Source organism: Oncorhynchus kisutch, linkage group LG6 (assembly GCF_002021735.2).
Source record: "Oncorhynchus kisutch isolate 150728-3 linkage group LG6, Okis_V2, whole genome shotgun sequence".
NCBI classification, from domain to species: domain Eukaryota; kingdom Metazoa; phylum Chordata; class Actinopteri; order Salmoniformes; family Salmonidae; genus Oncorhynchus; species Oncorhynchus kisutch.
In genome coordinates this window covers 82,239,829-82,254,428 of record NC_034179.2, presented here as the reverse complement: position 1 = coordinate 82,254,428, position 14,600 = coordinate 82,239,829, and the positions used below count along the sequence as shown (strand labels likewise).

The following is a 14,600-nucleotide window of genomic DNA, read 5'->3' as shown; positions in this document are numbered from 1 at the left end:
GAACAGAGCATCAATATTGTCTCCTACTTGTACAGATGTGTTATCTTAATTTGACCAGTTCCCTCACAGCAGGACAATAATCCTGCAGCAACAGGACATTTTTATTATTAAGTGGAAATTTTTTGTAGGGGTTGATATAGGGTCTTAATTTGATCACCCAGTTGGAGGAGACATTTTAAACCTGTAGTGTATATTGAGATTTTAAAAGGATTCTGAAGTTGGTCATTTCCACTTTGAAATTTCAGCCTTGGTTTGACATGACATTTTTCACAAGGGAAAATCAAGGCTGAAATTTCATAGTGGAAATGACAAACTTCAGAATCCTTTTAAAATCTCAATATACACTACACATTTTAAATGTATCCTCCAACAGTGTGATCAAATGAAGATCCTACATCTGTATCAACCCTTACAAAAATTTCCATAATTCACATTTCCTGTTGCTGCAGGATTCTGTTCCTGCTGTAGCAAACAGGCTCAAATTAAGATTTCACATCTGTAAATGTTATGTTAGTGCAAATTAAGTTTGACATTTTAAATACATACAAGTTTGCATTCCCTGCCGCACAGGAAAATTCTCTGAGAGAACAGACTAATCAAATTAAAATAGAAAATCTGTAGTTTCTTTCACTTTTTATAGGCCATGTTGTTTTTGCTATTGAACCATGGATTAAACACTATAAAGTACTGCTTTTGTGGTATTATTCAAGTCTTGCTGACCCTATACTTCTATGGAATAATCTACACTCACACAAACTATATTATAGCCCTGGGTGCAGATTTGTTAGACCCTATATTGAATGTATTGTGTCAAATGTCACTGAAGTTCATGAGTTCAGTCAAATTGAAGTCAAATGCCATAGAATTTTAAATAAGGATGATATTTGGTCTTCATAATGGTATCTGCTCATGGTATTCATTGTCAGCGCTCTGTCTAAAAAGTTATTTTGTGATGGAGAACGCATAAGTGAAATTTCTAGGCCTTTACTTTTCATGCAGCCTACGTCATCAATGTATGTGTGGATGGTCGCAAGTCTGGTTTTGAGCGCGCCATTAATATTGTGCGCGCTACCAGGAGCAAGAAATCGACAGAGGAACAGCGCGCCCCCGAGAAAAGCACGGAGTCGTTTTAGTTACTGTATGCTTTACCCAAATGGAACACAAATCTGAGTTATTATGATGCACCTTTGCCCATGACCAACCACGGCATTCAGAATATTGAATCATAAGCCTACAAAGCATTGGGAATGTACACCTTTTTCTCGTTTTGTAAGAAGCGTTCTATAGGGGTTCCGGTGACGGATTGTTTTTTCTGTCAGGAAATTGGTTGCATTAAAAATACATTTTACTTTATGTCGGTGAGCATCAGGACCTGAATTTATGGAATATCTTTCGCTCAAGTCTTCTGAACAGTTGGTGCATGTTTATCACTTCTATTGCACAAAGAAAGCACCGTTCTTTCCACTTTTGTTGAGTTCTTCCACTGCTTATCCGGCATCGCGGAGATGGTAAAAGTTCAGTTATGCGCACAATATATTTTCTCGATAAAACCATCCAATCATAACTTGTTATCGATGCAAATGTATTAATTGTGTGTGGTCAACTATGTGTTGCATCCGTCTCCTATAATTTTACACCATTCCGAAAATAATAGCCTGCTTTCGTAGTTGAATCTTCATCTCCCATCTCCACCATGTTGTGTGTTGAATTACATTTTTTTCACCTGATTTCTTTGTTATAAAACGTCTGGTGCCAATTTGCAGTTTATGGATTAATAATAATTATTCTGTATAGAGATGGAACAATACAGTTAGGAGAGAAAAAGGGCATAGAACAAAAAGGAAAAAGCTGCAAATTTAGCAGGAAAAGAGGCCATCAAAATCACGGAAATCGCTTCGTCCTTTTCCTTTGGTGTACTGTTACACTGTTGCAAATGGATTTCATAAAGGCAACACGGTTATTGTTACATCTTTTGTGTTAGTTCACCCGTTCCATGCTGACAGAATGTCACTGGGAAATATTGATTATTGAATTGAGAGAATTATGATGGCCTATGTTCGTTTTTTCTATTCTAGTGTGTAAATTGGGCTTCTTGTTCCACAATGAAATGCCATCGGACGTTTTTCTTTTTTGATAAAGTTTGGAAATATGGGCAAGTTGTCGAACGTTTTTGTGGTGACGGAAGGTTGACGCTTTTCTTTTTGGTCACTTTCTGAGCGCATTCTAATGTAACGGATTTTGGACTATATTTCAGTTAAATTAATTTGGCATTAGAGGAATCCAAATGTATACGCATGTACAGTGACGATCTCGATGTGACGACATTGTGTTTTCTAGGCCTACTGCTCATTAGAATTTATATTTACTGGCTAGTGCGTAACAAACTTTCGTGGACCAGCGCGCGCGCTAGTGCCCCCGCACCTGGGGGCAACCCCACCATGGCGCCCTCATCCCTCTGTATCTCGGTGTGGTTGTGTGAGTGAATCAACAACAAAGACTGGGGATCAAAGCTGAGGATAATGCTCTGGAGATAACGGTTCAAACTGACGCTGCAGCATCTCTCCTGAGCGACCCAGTTAGAAGTTGAACCAGGACCCCCGCTAGAGGGAACGGCTCTCATCTTACAGACAGAGGTTAATCATCAGGGCAACAGCACAGGTGAGAGCTCATGCATATTCATCACATCACAGAACAATTTCAAAAGGAATCCAACCTATAGAAACACTCACACCCTTATATGCTGAATATGGCTAAAGGACAACACTCAATAAGCTCCACTCAAGGTGATATCTTTTTTTTTCTAAATCAAATTAATGAATAGTTAAGTGTCCCTAAGCCTCTTAAGGCCTAGTTGTACATCACCTGTAATTCTCATAGCCTAGGATTTCTCTCCTTCCTCCATGACATTACTTGATCAATTGGACAGTACCCCAAGTCGAAGTGAATTACTCCCGAAAAAGCAATGATGAAAACCAGCAGACACTGTGGCCCACAAGAACTGAGTTTAGAATGATACAGATGTAGTTTAGAATGATACAGATGTAGGATCTTAATTTGAGCCAATTTGCTACAGTAGTTTTGTTTTTGCTTCTTTTACTTTAGGTTTTGTACAAATCAAATCAAAATCAAATCAAATGTATTTATATAGCCCTTCTTACATCAGCTGATATCTCAACGTGCTGTACAGAAACCCAGCCTAAAACCCCAAACAACAAGCAATGCAGGTGTAGAAGCACGGTGGCTTGGAAAAACTCCCTAGAAAGGCCAAAACCTAGGAAGAAACCTAGAGAGGAACCAGGCTATGAGGGGTTGCCAGTCCTCTTCTGGCTGTGCCGGGTGGAGATTATAACAGAACATGGCCAAGATGTTCAAATGTTCATAAATGACCAGCATGGTCAAATAATAATAATCACAGTAGTTGTCGAGGGTGCAGCAAGTCAGCACCTCAGGAGTAAATGCCAGTTGGCTTTTCATAGCCGATCATTAAGAGTATCTCTACCGCTCCTGCTGTCTCTAAAGAGTTGAAAACAGCAGGTCTGGGACAGGTAGCATGTCCGGTGAACAGGTCACGGTTCCATAGCCGCACACCAGCTTTAAACAGCTGAAAATACAATATATCTGGTTATTGAAAATGTATTTCACACTGGTTTAGATGGTACAATGATTCTCTACACATTACACTGCTTGTTTTGCCACATAAACTGAAATTAGGCAAACTATTCAAATTTTAATTTCTGCATATTGCTCCTTTAATTAATGGACATTTCTGTAGTGGTTGATACATTTTTCCTTAGGGCAAAACAAGTCTGACCTTTCAAAGTGGAAATTACAAACTTTAGAAGACATTTTAAAACTGAAATACACTGCAAGTTTGCATTCCCTCCTGTGCAGGAAAATTCTCAGCAACAGAAGAGTGATCAAATTAAGATCCTACATCTGAACCAGTACAGGACAGTTCTATGCATGCAATTTTGTCCAACTAACATTTTGCAAGGGAATTTACCTCCCTACGGAACTGAGTGGATGCATAAAGTTATGGAGAAATGACAAAGCATTGTGCAATATTATGATTCTGAACTTTCCCTTGATCTTCTGCCTCTTCTCTTTCCTCTCTGCCATTACTCCTGGAGGTGGTTGTCAATCCATAAGTGGGGCTCCAGCTAACTCTGCTGGGAGGCTGTTTTGGATCTTTATTTGTGTTTTGTTGTACAAAAAACTTGGCAGACGGTACTCTGAGTTGCACCACTAGGCCGCACTACAAACTTTTATGGCAAGTTTTTACTCAAGCCTTGCAGTGCAGCTGTGAACATAGCAGGTCACACCAACCCAGAGCACTTGAGCATGTTAAGCAAGGAGAGACGTGAGGCCAGGGACTGATCAGGGTTTTTTGGATGTAAGGCACTGAGACAGCGCAAGGGCCGTGGTTGGGAAAAACAGCCTTAGACTAAACACCTAAAAGCAGGCAGAGAGAAGGGGAGGGAGGAAAAGCCATGTAAATCCGGTGAGTCCTGGAAATGCCATGCAAGTAAAATAAAGGGGGCACAGCTGCCTGGGCTGGCAGTGTGCGGCCTCTCTCCTCGCTGAATTCCCCACATTCCTCTGTGAAGGTAATTAAAATCAGGAGAGCGGGGGAGCAGAACGACGGACCTAAGAGGCCAGTCAATGTATAACAGAGATAGATAAGATGTTTGGTTGGTGTGTCCTGAAGCTATCTGCGACCCTGGGATTTCTCTCCATGTTTTTATAGGAGGAGGGAGGGCCAATGGTACAGGCCTTTGGTTTGGGGGTACAAAGGGTAGACACATTTAGTGTGTCTCTTGGGTGAGGAGAATGTGAGTGTGGCGAGGGGGCCAGACAGACATACCTGGCATTCCAGTTAGTGATTATTACCCAGAATTCCAAAGGGCCACTGAAGCGCTTCAGGTGCTGCTGCTGTTGCCCGTTTATACTTCCACCCCTCTTCATCATACCACTCTACCTCCTCAGCCACTCACCTCCCATCTTCATCCTCCTCTGTTTCCTGTTGTTTATGGGGCAGGGTTGACATTTGACACATGTGCAGTAGTGTATTTTTTACAAGAATGCTCAATCAGCAGCACACCTGTTTCATTCCATTTCAATGTCAGTCCTCATAGAATTCTAATAATAATACAATTCATTTGGTTAATATATTTCACTCACCATAGAGTCCAATGTGTTTCTCTGAATTTATATATGAACTTAGAGTTGAGTTACAGTGTGCTAACCCCCCTGGGCAAAGTGGCCAGGCATGCTCAGGTCATTGGGAGGTGACTGGTGATATCTGCTGTGTTGACCTAGTGCCTTCTGGATTGGGTTCCTCTCCTGACCGGCTCTATTTGGATCAATAATAGAACGATATTGATCAGAGAAGATTGAGGGGCTGACCTTATAAAAAAAGGAACAGCAGTGCCTTGGGCAACACTACCTTACATAGGCAGTATTCTCTGATGATGAATCCAGTACGTGTAATAAAACGAAGTAACAAAACTACAAAGTAATAACTAGCATAGCTAAATATATTGGCGAGTCCTCAGTATCTTTTTGTACTTACTAAGTTGATACAGTGTAATAAGACCAATGCTATTGTGCTGATTGTTACTGTAGTGTAAGGCCCATATATGTGTCTGGTCCATTTTAGGTAAAGAGAATACTAAAATACTCTTTCACTTACCAAAGAAAGCACACATTTTCCAAGCACACTAATCTCTGCTGAATTCTAGTCTTATAGTTGTGTCAGTGTTTTTCAAATTCCAGGGTTTCTTTGTCATAGATATGGCAACCTACTCCGCTAAAGGACATACGAGAGTGTCTAATGCTGTTGTCTTCTTGGATACACTATACACCTTAATACTCTACTTTGTCGGGGGGTAATTGTAAATCAGGGAAAAATGTATACCTGGCACAACTCTGTCATCGTTTTTAAGAGAATATTGCCCTCTTAACATTAACAGTGGAGTTATGACGTGGTTGAGTGACTGTTTTATGGCTCATACAGTCGGAGAAGTTTAAAGCTGTCAGAATATTCACAGTAAAACTTTTTCATGTGCTTCGTGCCAAATCTGTCAGTGCCAGTGGAGCTCAAGTTTCAGAGCTTTACAACTCTCACTTTTTCTCATGTGCAAAGTTTCTCTCTGTCACACACACACACACACACACACACACACACACACACACACACACACACACACACACACACACACACACACACACACACACACACACACACACACACACACACACACACACACACACACACACACACAGCTCCAGTGCTTTTTAAATGGCAGTTTCCTGATCGGCCAGGCCTTGTCCCAGAAAAGTCAATTAAGTTTATGTTCCATGCTTTCCTTGAGAAATGGATGGTACTTCAGAAATGACATTTTCTTATATTCATTCTCCATGCATCTTTAAATACAATCCATTTAGTATGTTTATATCAGAGATAAACAGAATGTTTTTTAAGGACGGATGATGTCGTACACTTCACACTAAAAGATAATCTATTGCCAGTGCTACAAAATACGTTGAACATAAAGATGATGAATATGATGATGACTTGTGAATTTGATGACAACTGCAGCTTAGGTTCTGAAATATATTTCCCATGTTAACATATTGGTGCATTCCCTGCAGGATGTTGATGGGTGGCACTGCAGAGTGAGGAGTCTGAAGATCTGAAGATCTCTGAAGGTGGTTGGCTTAGACAGTGCTCACACATACATCGCCAAAATGAGTGAGTTCCTTGTGTTGATTATGATGATGTTGGAACACACTTGAAACCCTCACAATATTGTTACACATGTCATAAATGTACACTCGGATGAACACACACACACACACACAATATTCCCCAGCCCCGGGCCTGTGTGAGTTGAGCAGAGCTGATTTTCCAGACGCTGGCCGGGCCGGTAGGTGAAGGATTGATTTTCAGTGTTATGGAGATGGGGCTCTGGTTCTCTCTCCTGCCCTACTGCTGTGTGATGTCTGTCCAAACTACACTAGGGGAATATTTCCCTTCGTGAGCTAACACATCCAATGCAGAGATCACTCAGAGATCAAACATGGGAATAGAAATATCAAAACACTGCAGTCTGTCCTCTCACTGGCTCCATTACCCTGTCGCTAGCTGAACACTCTCAATGTGGGTTTATATAAAAACACACATTTTCCGTGTACACATCTAGAAGCGGGATTTATATGGCTATATGTGCACGTGCACACACAAACACACAATTACACTTCAATTTGATCTCATGGTAAATGTGTGTTTCCACCAAACGTTCTCCCCTACAGATGAGCGTCAGGCTCTCCACTCCATAATGAAGGACCTAGTGGCCCTCCAGATGACGAGGCGCCAGCCTGGGCCCTCTTATGACACAGGGAAACCCAAGACTCTGCCCAACCCTGCCCCTGCCCCTGCTAAGAGACAGGTAAACCATCTACCACCCCACTCAGTCAACAACACACACTCTCCTCAGACAGGCATGTCATCATCATCTCCACACGACACATTGTTTCCCTTCATGACCCCATCATGACCCTGTAACCTCCCATGAACCCTCTTGACGGGGCTTCTTCTTTACTCCCTCAGGACGATGTCAGAATAAAGTTTGAGTTCAGTGGCGAGAGGAGGTGAGTGGGTTTTCTTGTTTTTGGATGTGTGTCTTTGTGTGTGTGTGTGTGTGTGTGTGTGCTTGTTTTATCACGTCTTTGTCTATGAGAAGAGCATGGTCAGCTCAGCTCAAATGCACTCCAGATCTCCAGTCAGAATGGTATGTGAAGCGGAGAATGGAAAGGGAAAGGACTGTGGTTTATCTGTGGCAGCCAGCAGAAACCACAGCTATGTTAGGTGGTCTTAGAGGAATCTGCACACACTGGAAACGGAATATGTTTGTAAAAGTGTGTGTGCACGCTTGTGTTGCAGATCTAAAGAGGATATAGTTTCTAGACCGAAACACTTTTTTCCCTTCTGTCTGTTTGTCTGTCCATCTACCCACTGTTTGTCTGTCCATCTACCCACTGTTTGTCTGTCCATCTACCCACTGTTTGTCTGTCCATCTTACCCACTGTTTGTCTGTCCATCTTACCCACTGTTTGTCTGTCCATCTACCCACTGTTTGTCTGTCCATCTACCCACTGTTTGTCTGTCCATCTACCCACTGTTTGTCTGTCCATCTACCCACTGTTTGTCTGTCCATCTTACCCACTGTTTGTCTGTCCATCTTACCCACTGTTTGTCTGTCCATCTACCCACTGTTTGTCTGTCCATCTACCCACTGTTTGTCTGTCCATCTACCCACTGTTTGTCTGTCCATCTTACCCACTGTTTGTCTGTCCATCTTACCCACTGTTTGTCTGTCCATCTACCCACTGTTTGTCTGTCCATCTTACCCACTGTTTGTCTGTCCATCTACCCACTGTTTGTCTGTCCATCTACCCACTGTTTGTCTGTCCATCTTACCCACTGTTTGTCTGTCCATCTACCCACTGTTTGTCTGTCCATCTACCCACTGTTTGTCTGTCCATCTACCCACTGTTTGTCTACGTCTTTTTTATTTGTGTAGGATACTGATGTTTGGGAGGCCTGTGCAGTTTGAAGAAATCCAGCAGAAGGTCAAGACTGTCTTTGGCCAACAGCTAGACTTGCACTATATGAACAATGAGGTACAGCTAACACTCTCTCAGACAAACACCAACACAATGCATACACACACAAACATTGGCCCTCACAGCAACCCACTTGATGTAGGTAACTTTTACGGCCAGTTTCCTGGACATTTAGTCCTAAGTACTAAGATGCATGTTTAATGGAGATCCTCCCTTAGTGTCTCTGTGTTTTGGTTGAGTCATCTCTGTGTGCTGTGTGTCCAGCTGTCCATCCCTCTGCGTGGTCAGGACGACCTGGACAAGGCCATTGACCTGCTGGACCGCAGCTCCAAGATTAAGAGCATCAAGATCTTGCTGCTGACGCAGGAGCAGTGCAATGTACTACACACACACACACACACACACACACACACACACACACACACACACACACACACACACACACACACACACACACACATAAATACACAGACATACAGAAATAAACACACATATTAATCAATAAGATGTTATTAAAATCATATGTAATGGGGTAGTGTGTACAGTCTATATGTGGACACTGACCACACCCCTCTCATCCCACCCCTAGGCCTCCCCATCCCCCACTCCCTCTCCCTCCTCCCACCACACGGTGAGTAAGCAGGTGAGGATCAAAGCCTCCCAGTCCACGGGTGATGTCAGCACAGTGTACCAGCCCTCCGAGCCCAGGGGGCGCCACCTCTCCACCAGTGAGTATGAACAAGCAGATTCAACTCTTAGCTGCTTCCTCTATTCTTCTGCCTTTGCTTTCAACATCCTCTTTCTCCATTTCTCTCGCTATAACTTTGTTTTACAATAGAAAGGTAAGTGGTATCTCTCAATATGGAGAGACACTAATGTTGTATATTGTCTGGTTTGGTGTTTGTCATGTCTTGCTCTCTTAACTCATTTCTTTTGCGAGCTTTCTTTTTGTCGCTCTCTCTATCCCCCCACTCTCTCTCATTTCCACCCCCCCTCTCTCATTTCCACCCCCCCCTCTCTCTAGCTGCTGTTATTTCTCTGGCTTCCCCTCTTAGCAGTAGGTCCTCTTCCTCTTCCTGTCAACCATCACTGGCTGCTCTACAATGGCCTGCTGGCCACAAGCCAATCAGATTTAGAGACACTATATTAGCATGGCTGGCCAATGTCCTGGTTTTAGAAACACTGGCTTTTTTGGGAGAGAGTTGAAATTAGTGCTGCATGAGGGAAACTGTACAAATCCTAAATTCTCTGCAGATCCACCACCTAAGGCAGAGTTACATTTCAAACAATCACATGATTAATCATTTAGATATTTCCCCCCCCCTCATTTCATTCTTTGGTTAGAGAGAAAGAGAGAGAGAGAGATCATATCTGTTATCAGTGTAATGGACGTATCTTACTTTCTCTCACACAATCCATTGTTTAACTTTTTTTGTATATCTATTTTTTTCATTTAGCAGATGCTCTTATCCAAAGCAATTAGGATTAAGTTCCTTGCTCAAGGGCACATTGACAGAGTTTTCACCTAGTCTGCTCAGGGATTCGAACGCACGACCTTTCGGTTACTGGCCCAAACACGTTTAACCACTAGGCTACCTGTCATTGATCTTGGTACACCAGAATCCCATTACCTCATGTATTGATTTCCATTGGTTTAGAACAGTGTCATATGGCCAAGTCACAGTCCTATTTCTTATCCTCCTCCTCCTCCTCCTCCTCCTCTTCCTCTCTCCCGTCCCAGGCTCTCAGAACACAGGCCGTAGCTCCCCCCCTCCAGGCTATGTCCCTGAGCGGCAGCAGAGGATCGCCCGCCAGGGCTCCTACACCAGCATCAACAGTGAGGGAGAGTTCATCCCAGAGAGCGACCAGTGTGTGAGTCATTGCACTGAACACACACAAACACACAAACACACACACACACCGTAGGGCTAATACTGTGTCTCCTCTCCCTAGGTACTGGACCCCTGGAGCAGTGCAGAGAACTCTGTCTCAGGAAGCTGCCAGTCGCTGGACAGTAGCTCAGACAGGTGAGTGCAGGACTCTACCCCACATTCTACCCCGGGGTGAAAGTAAGCCAATACGGTCTGGCACGGCGGCCCGGCAAAATAAATAGTGGGGGTACTCCGTACTGGTAAAACATGAGCCTATCACTATTAACACAAAATGGCAAGAAAACTATAGGCTATTATGGCATTATTTAACATGACCTAATGTCAGCTACATGAAAAATGAGTGAATTGACTTTAAACCGGGTGGTATACGCCCCAAATTGTGTTGTGGTTCGAGGAGAACACTTACATGCCTTGGAGATGAGAGGCCGAGAACGAAACACGGTGGACAAGGTGGAGATGAGTGGCCAAGACTGAGGCGCGCGACCAACAGTGGATGCATCAATTCAGGCTACAAGTTTAGGCCTAATGACAATGTCATTAGAATACATGTAGGTGTTTTGTAACAGATGTCTCTTTCCATTCATCAGTGCACTGTTGGGATTTGGATGCTGAAATTATTTTGTGAGTGGACGAACCTGTACTGTTAGTCTACAGGACCGCTTTTTTGAAGTGATTATTTGTTTGACAATCAGATGAAAACATGACTGGTTGTGTTTATACCACATTAAAAGGCATAGGCGGTGTGTGCATAAGGCTAGGGGAAGCTTTCACTGAAGTAAATTTTAATTAAATTGCCAAAATTATATAGCTCCTGTCTATACAGAAAGAAATAAATTCATAAAAATAGGCTACTACACCAGAAAGCATGATTTGGCCACAGAGGATCATTAGCTTATTTTTGTTTTGTATAGCCTACAGTTGGAAGGGCCCGCAATTTGGGCAGCATGTGGCAAATGCCACATTTGAGTTGCAACTGTCAGTGAAAAGCAGAGAGACCCAGGCAGACGATATAAAAAAATGTTTGAAAAACAAAATGGCTATATCTGTGAAGAGATTGAGCAAACAGTAGCCTATCTTTTTTTTTAGCTAGGCAGGTCAGTTAATTTAGAGTGTTTTCTATCCTAATCTGCCAATTATATGCATATTCTAGCTTCTGGGCCTGAGAAATAGGCAGTTTCATTTGGGTACGTTTTTCATCCAAACACTGCCCCCTCGTCTCAAGAGGTTAAGAACCAGTTCCTATTTACAATGACAGCCTATGGACAGTGGGTTAACTGCCTTGTTCAGGGGCCGAACAACAGATTATTACTTTGTCAGCTCGGGGATTCGATCCACCATTCTTTCAGTTGCTGGCCCAACGCTCTAACCACTAGGCTACCTGCTGCTCTTATTGGCACCAGTGGAGAACATCGTCCATATCCCTGGTCAGTCTGCATATTCACTTTACCATTGGGTCAGTGCCACTTTTGTTTGTTTTTGGACAACAATTTCCTCTTCCAGGTTAGATGTACTATATTGTATTTTATGTTTCCCCTTTTCGTAGGCCCATTATATGGATCAGACAACGTTGTTTTAATTGATCAGGTTGTCAGTTTCAGCAGAGTAGGCTACCCTGTCATTTTTGTTGTATAAAAAAATATTCTGCTAATGTCACCAGTCATAAAAAGTGTAGTAGAATTGCATGAAAGGCCAACATTTTCCTGTGCTTGGAAAGGAGGAGAAGTGTATCTGATATAGCCTAGAGTCTACTCTATCCATTATGCATTCAAGTATTTTTTATGAACATTTATTTTTATATTATTAGCTTAAATGATGAGTATCCAATCTAATCATCACATTAGGAATAGTAGGCTATCTTTAATACGTCTGCAAATGTGAGGATGGATGGAATGCTTTATTATAAAGGTACATTTTTATGGTGTAAATTAGCTTCCCCAAACTTAAAACCCATGCGCTGCCTATGTTAACAGATCTAACATGGTCCTCCCGAGTGGCGCAGTGGTCTAAGGCACTGCATCGCAGAGCTTGAGGTGTCACAGACGCGGGTTTGATCCCAGGCTGTGTCACAGCTGGCAGTGACTGGGAGACCCATGAGGTGGTGCACAAATGGCCCTTCGTCGTCTGGGTTAGCAGAGGGTTTGGCCAGCCGGTATTTCCTTGTCCCATTGCATTCTAATGACTCCTTGCGGCAGGTCGAGTGCCTTCAAGCTGACTTTGGGCCCCTGAAAGCTGACTTTGGTTGCCAGCTGGACAGTGTTTCCTCTTCCGGGTTAAGCGAGCACTGTGTCAAGAAGCAGTGTGGTTAGGCAGGGTCTTGTTTCGACCTTCGCCTTTTCCGAGTTCGTCGGGCAGTTGTAGCGATGGGACAAGACTGTAACTACCAATTGGGGATAATTATTTAAAAAACAAAAACAGGTATAACATGTTAAAAGTGATATGACAAATCTTTACTTTGCCCACAGAGATCATATTTGAAATTAATAAGGATTCTATATAAATAAAAATAAATAAATAAATATATTTAAAAAAGTGTGTGTGCGCGATCCCGTAAGAAATGGAATCTACTTTTACCCCTGATTCTACCTCACACATACACAATACTTGTACACAATACTTGACTTTGGTTATAAAGACAGTGTATGTATTTTGAGGAAGTGATCAGCAACTCTCACTCTCTCTTTATTTGTCCTTCCTCCCAGCCCTTCCCTGAGGAAGTCACGCATGCACCGAGCCAAGAGCTACCCTGATAACCGGCAGCAGGAGAACGTCTCAGGTGGGTGCCCAGGAGGAATCCTGATATCACTACATAAGATATAGATCCTCACTGTCACGGAAAACTGTAATTTATACAGTAATTTGAGGTATTATCAACAGTAAAAAACATTGGAAGTTTTACTGTAGCATACTGTAAATTATGGAGAAATTACTGTATTTCAAATGGTACTGTAATTCCAGCTCACAAATACAGTACTGCACTGTATCTATAGAGCGCCAAAAACCTTATGACCACTAGTGGGTGCATGGTATTGTTGTCTCGGGCTTATTACTATATTTTGAGGCATGCCTTGTAAGAGGCTATATTTGTTGCACCCGTGAGTGAGAATGCTGTACCAATTTTACTCTTATGTGGTTAAAGTGGCCCATCAATAAAAAATGTATTAGGGCAGATTGGAGTGGCAGCAAATGGTTGAGCATTTTGCCATGTCCTTTTGGCCTGTTTTGACCTGAAGTCGCGGCCAGTTTGGAAGCCTTTGTTAAGGCCTCTAGAAGTGCAAGTGATATAAAGCACCAAATATGAATTAATGTGCTGTAATGTGTAAACACTTAGCAGCCAACCTGCTTGCACCAATCCCATGTAATTACAGTAAAATACAGTCATCCACATATTCATTCATTCATTCCGATTACGGTAGCATTTAGTTTTTTACAGTATAATACAGTCTGTTTTATGATATTTTACTTTGTGTCATTACACAGTACTTGCTTTGATACCGTATTCATATTACATCAGGTGTACGGTAATATGAAATACAGAATTTTACTTCCATCCGAGCTTCCTGTAAGCTACTGTCAAATTCACGGTAACCCCTTTACAGTGCTGGCAAGAGAGCCGCTCGCAAGCCCCTTAGCAACAGGCCTAAACCACAATTCAGCTCCTAGCAACAATGCAACAATGTAGTTGCAGAGCCTCACGTGAAAAGAGAGCCAGCAGAGCCTCACGTGAAAAGAGAGCCAGCAGAGCCTCACGTGAAAAGAGAGCCAGCAGAGCCTCATGTGAAAAGAGAGCCAGCAGTGCCTCATGTGAAAAGAGAGCCAGCAGAGCCTCATGTGAAAAGAGAGCCAGCAGAGCCTCACGTGAAAAGAGAGCCAGCAGAGCCTCATGTGAAAAGAGAGCCAGCAGAGCCTCACGTGAAAAGAGAGCCAGCAGAGCCTCATGTGAAAAGAGAGCCAGCAGAGCCTCATGTGAAAAGAGAGCCAGCAGAGCCTCATGTGAAAAGAGAGCCAGCAGAGCCTCATGTGAAAAGAGAGCCAGAAGAGTCTCATGTGAAAAGAGAGCCAGCAGAGCCTCATGTGAAAAGA

At 42.8% G+C, this 14,600-nt stretch overlaps 1 protein-coding gene across 1 annotated transcript in view; it reads left to right on the top strand.

The window, feature by feature from the left end:
• The first annotated feature begins 1,064 nt into the window (after positions 1–1,064).
• LOC109882222 (mitogen-activated protein kinase kinase kinase 3) overlaps positions 1,065–14,600 on the top strand; it is a 20,005-nt gene continuing 6,469 nt past the window's right edge. Inside the window, exons 1-10 of the mRNA XM_031827950.1 lie at positions 1,065–2,658; positions 6,655–6,754; positions 7,315–7,451; positions 7,613–7,653; positions 8,586–8,685; positions 8,893–9,006; positions 9,218–9,356; positions 10,370–10,500; positions 10,582–10,655; positions 13,220–13,293. Of these exons, the coding sequence (XP_031683810.1) occupies positions 6,751–6,754; positions 7,315–7,451; positions 7,613–7,653; positions 8,586–8,685; positions 8,893–9,006; positions 9,218–9,356; positions 10,370–10,500; positions 10,582–10,655; positions 13,220–13,293 (814 nt within the window). The 5' untranslated portion in view covers positions 1,065–2,658; positions 6,655–6,750. The remainder of the gene's footprint in view (positions 2,659–6,654; positions 6,755–7,314; positions 7,452–7,612; positions 7,654–8,585; positions 8,686–8,892; positions 9,007–9,217; positions 9,357–10,369; positions 10,501–10,581; positions 10,656–13,219; positions 13,294–14,600) is intronic.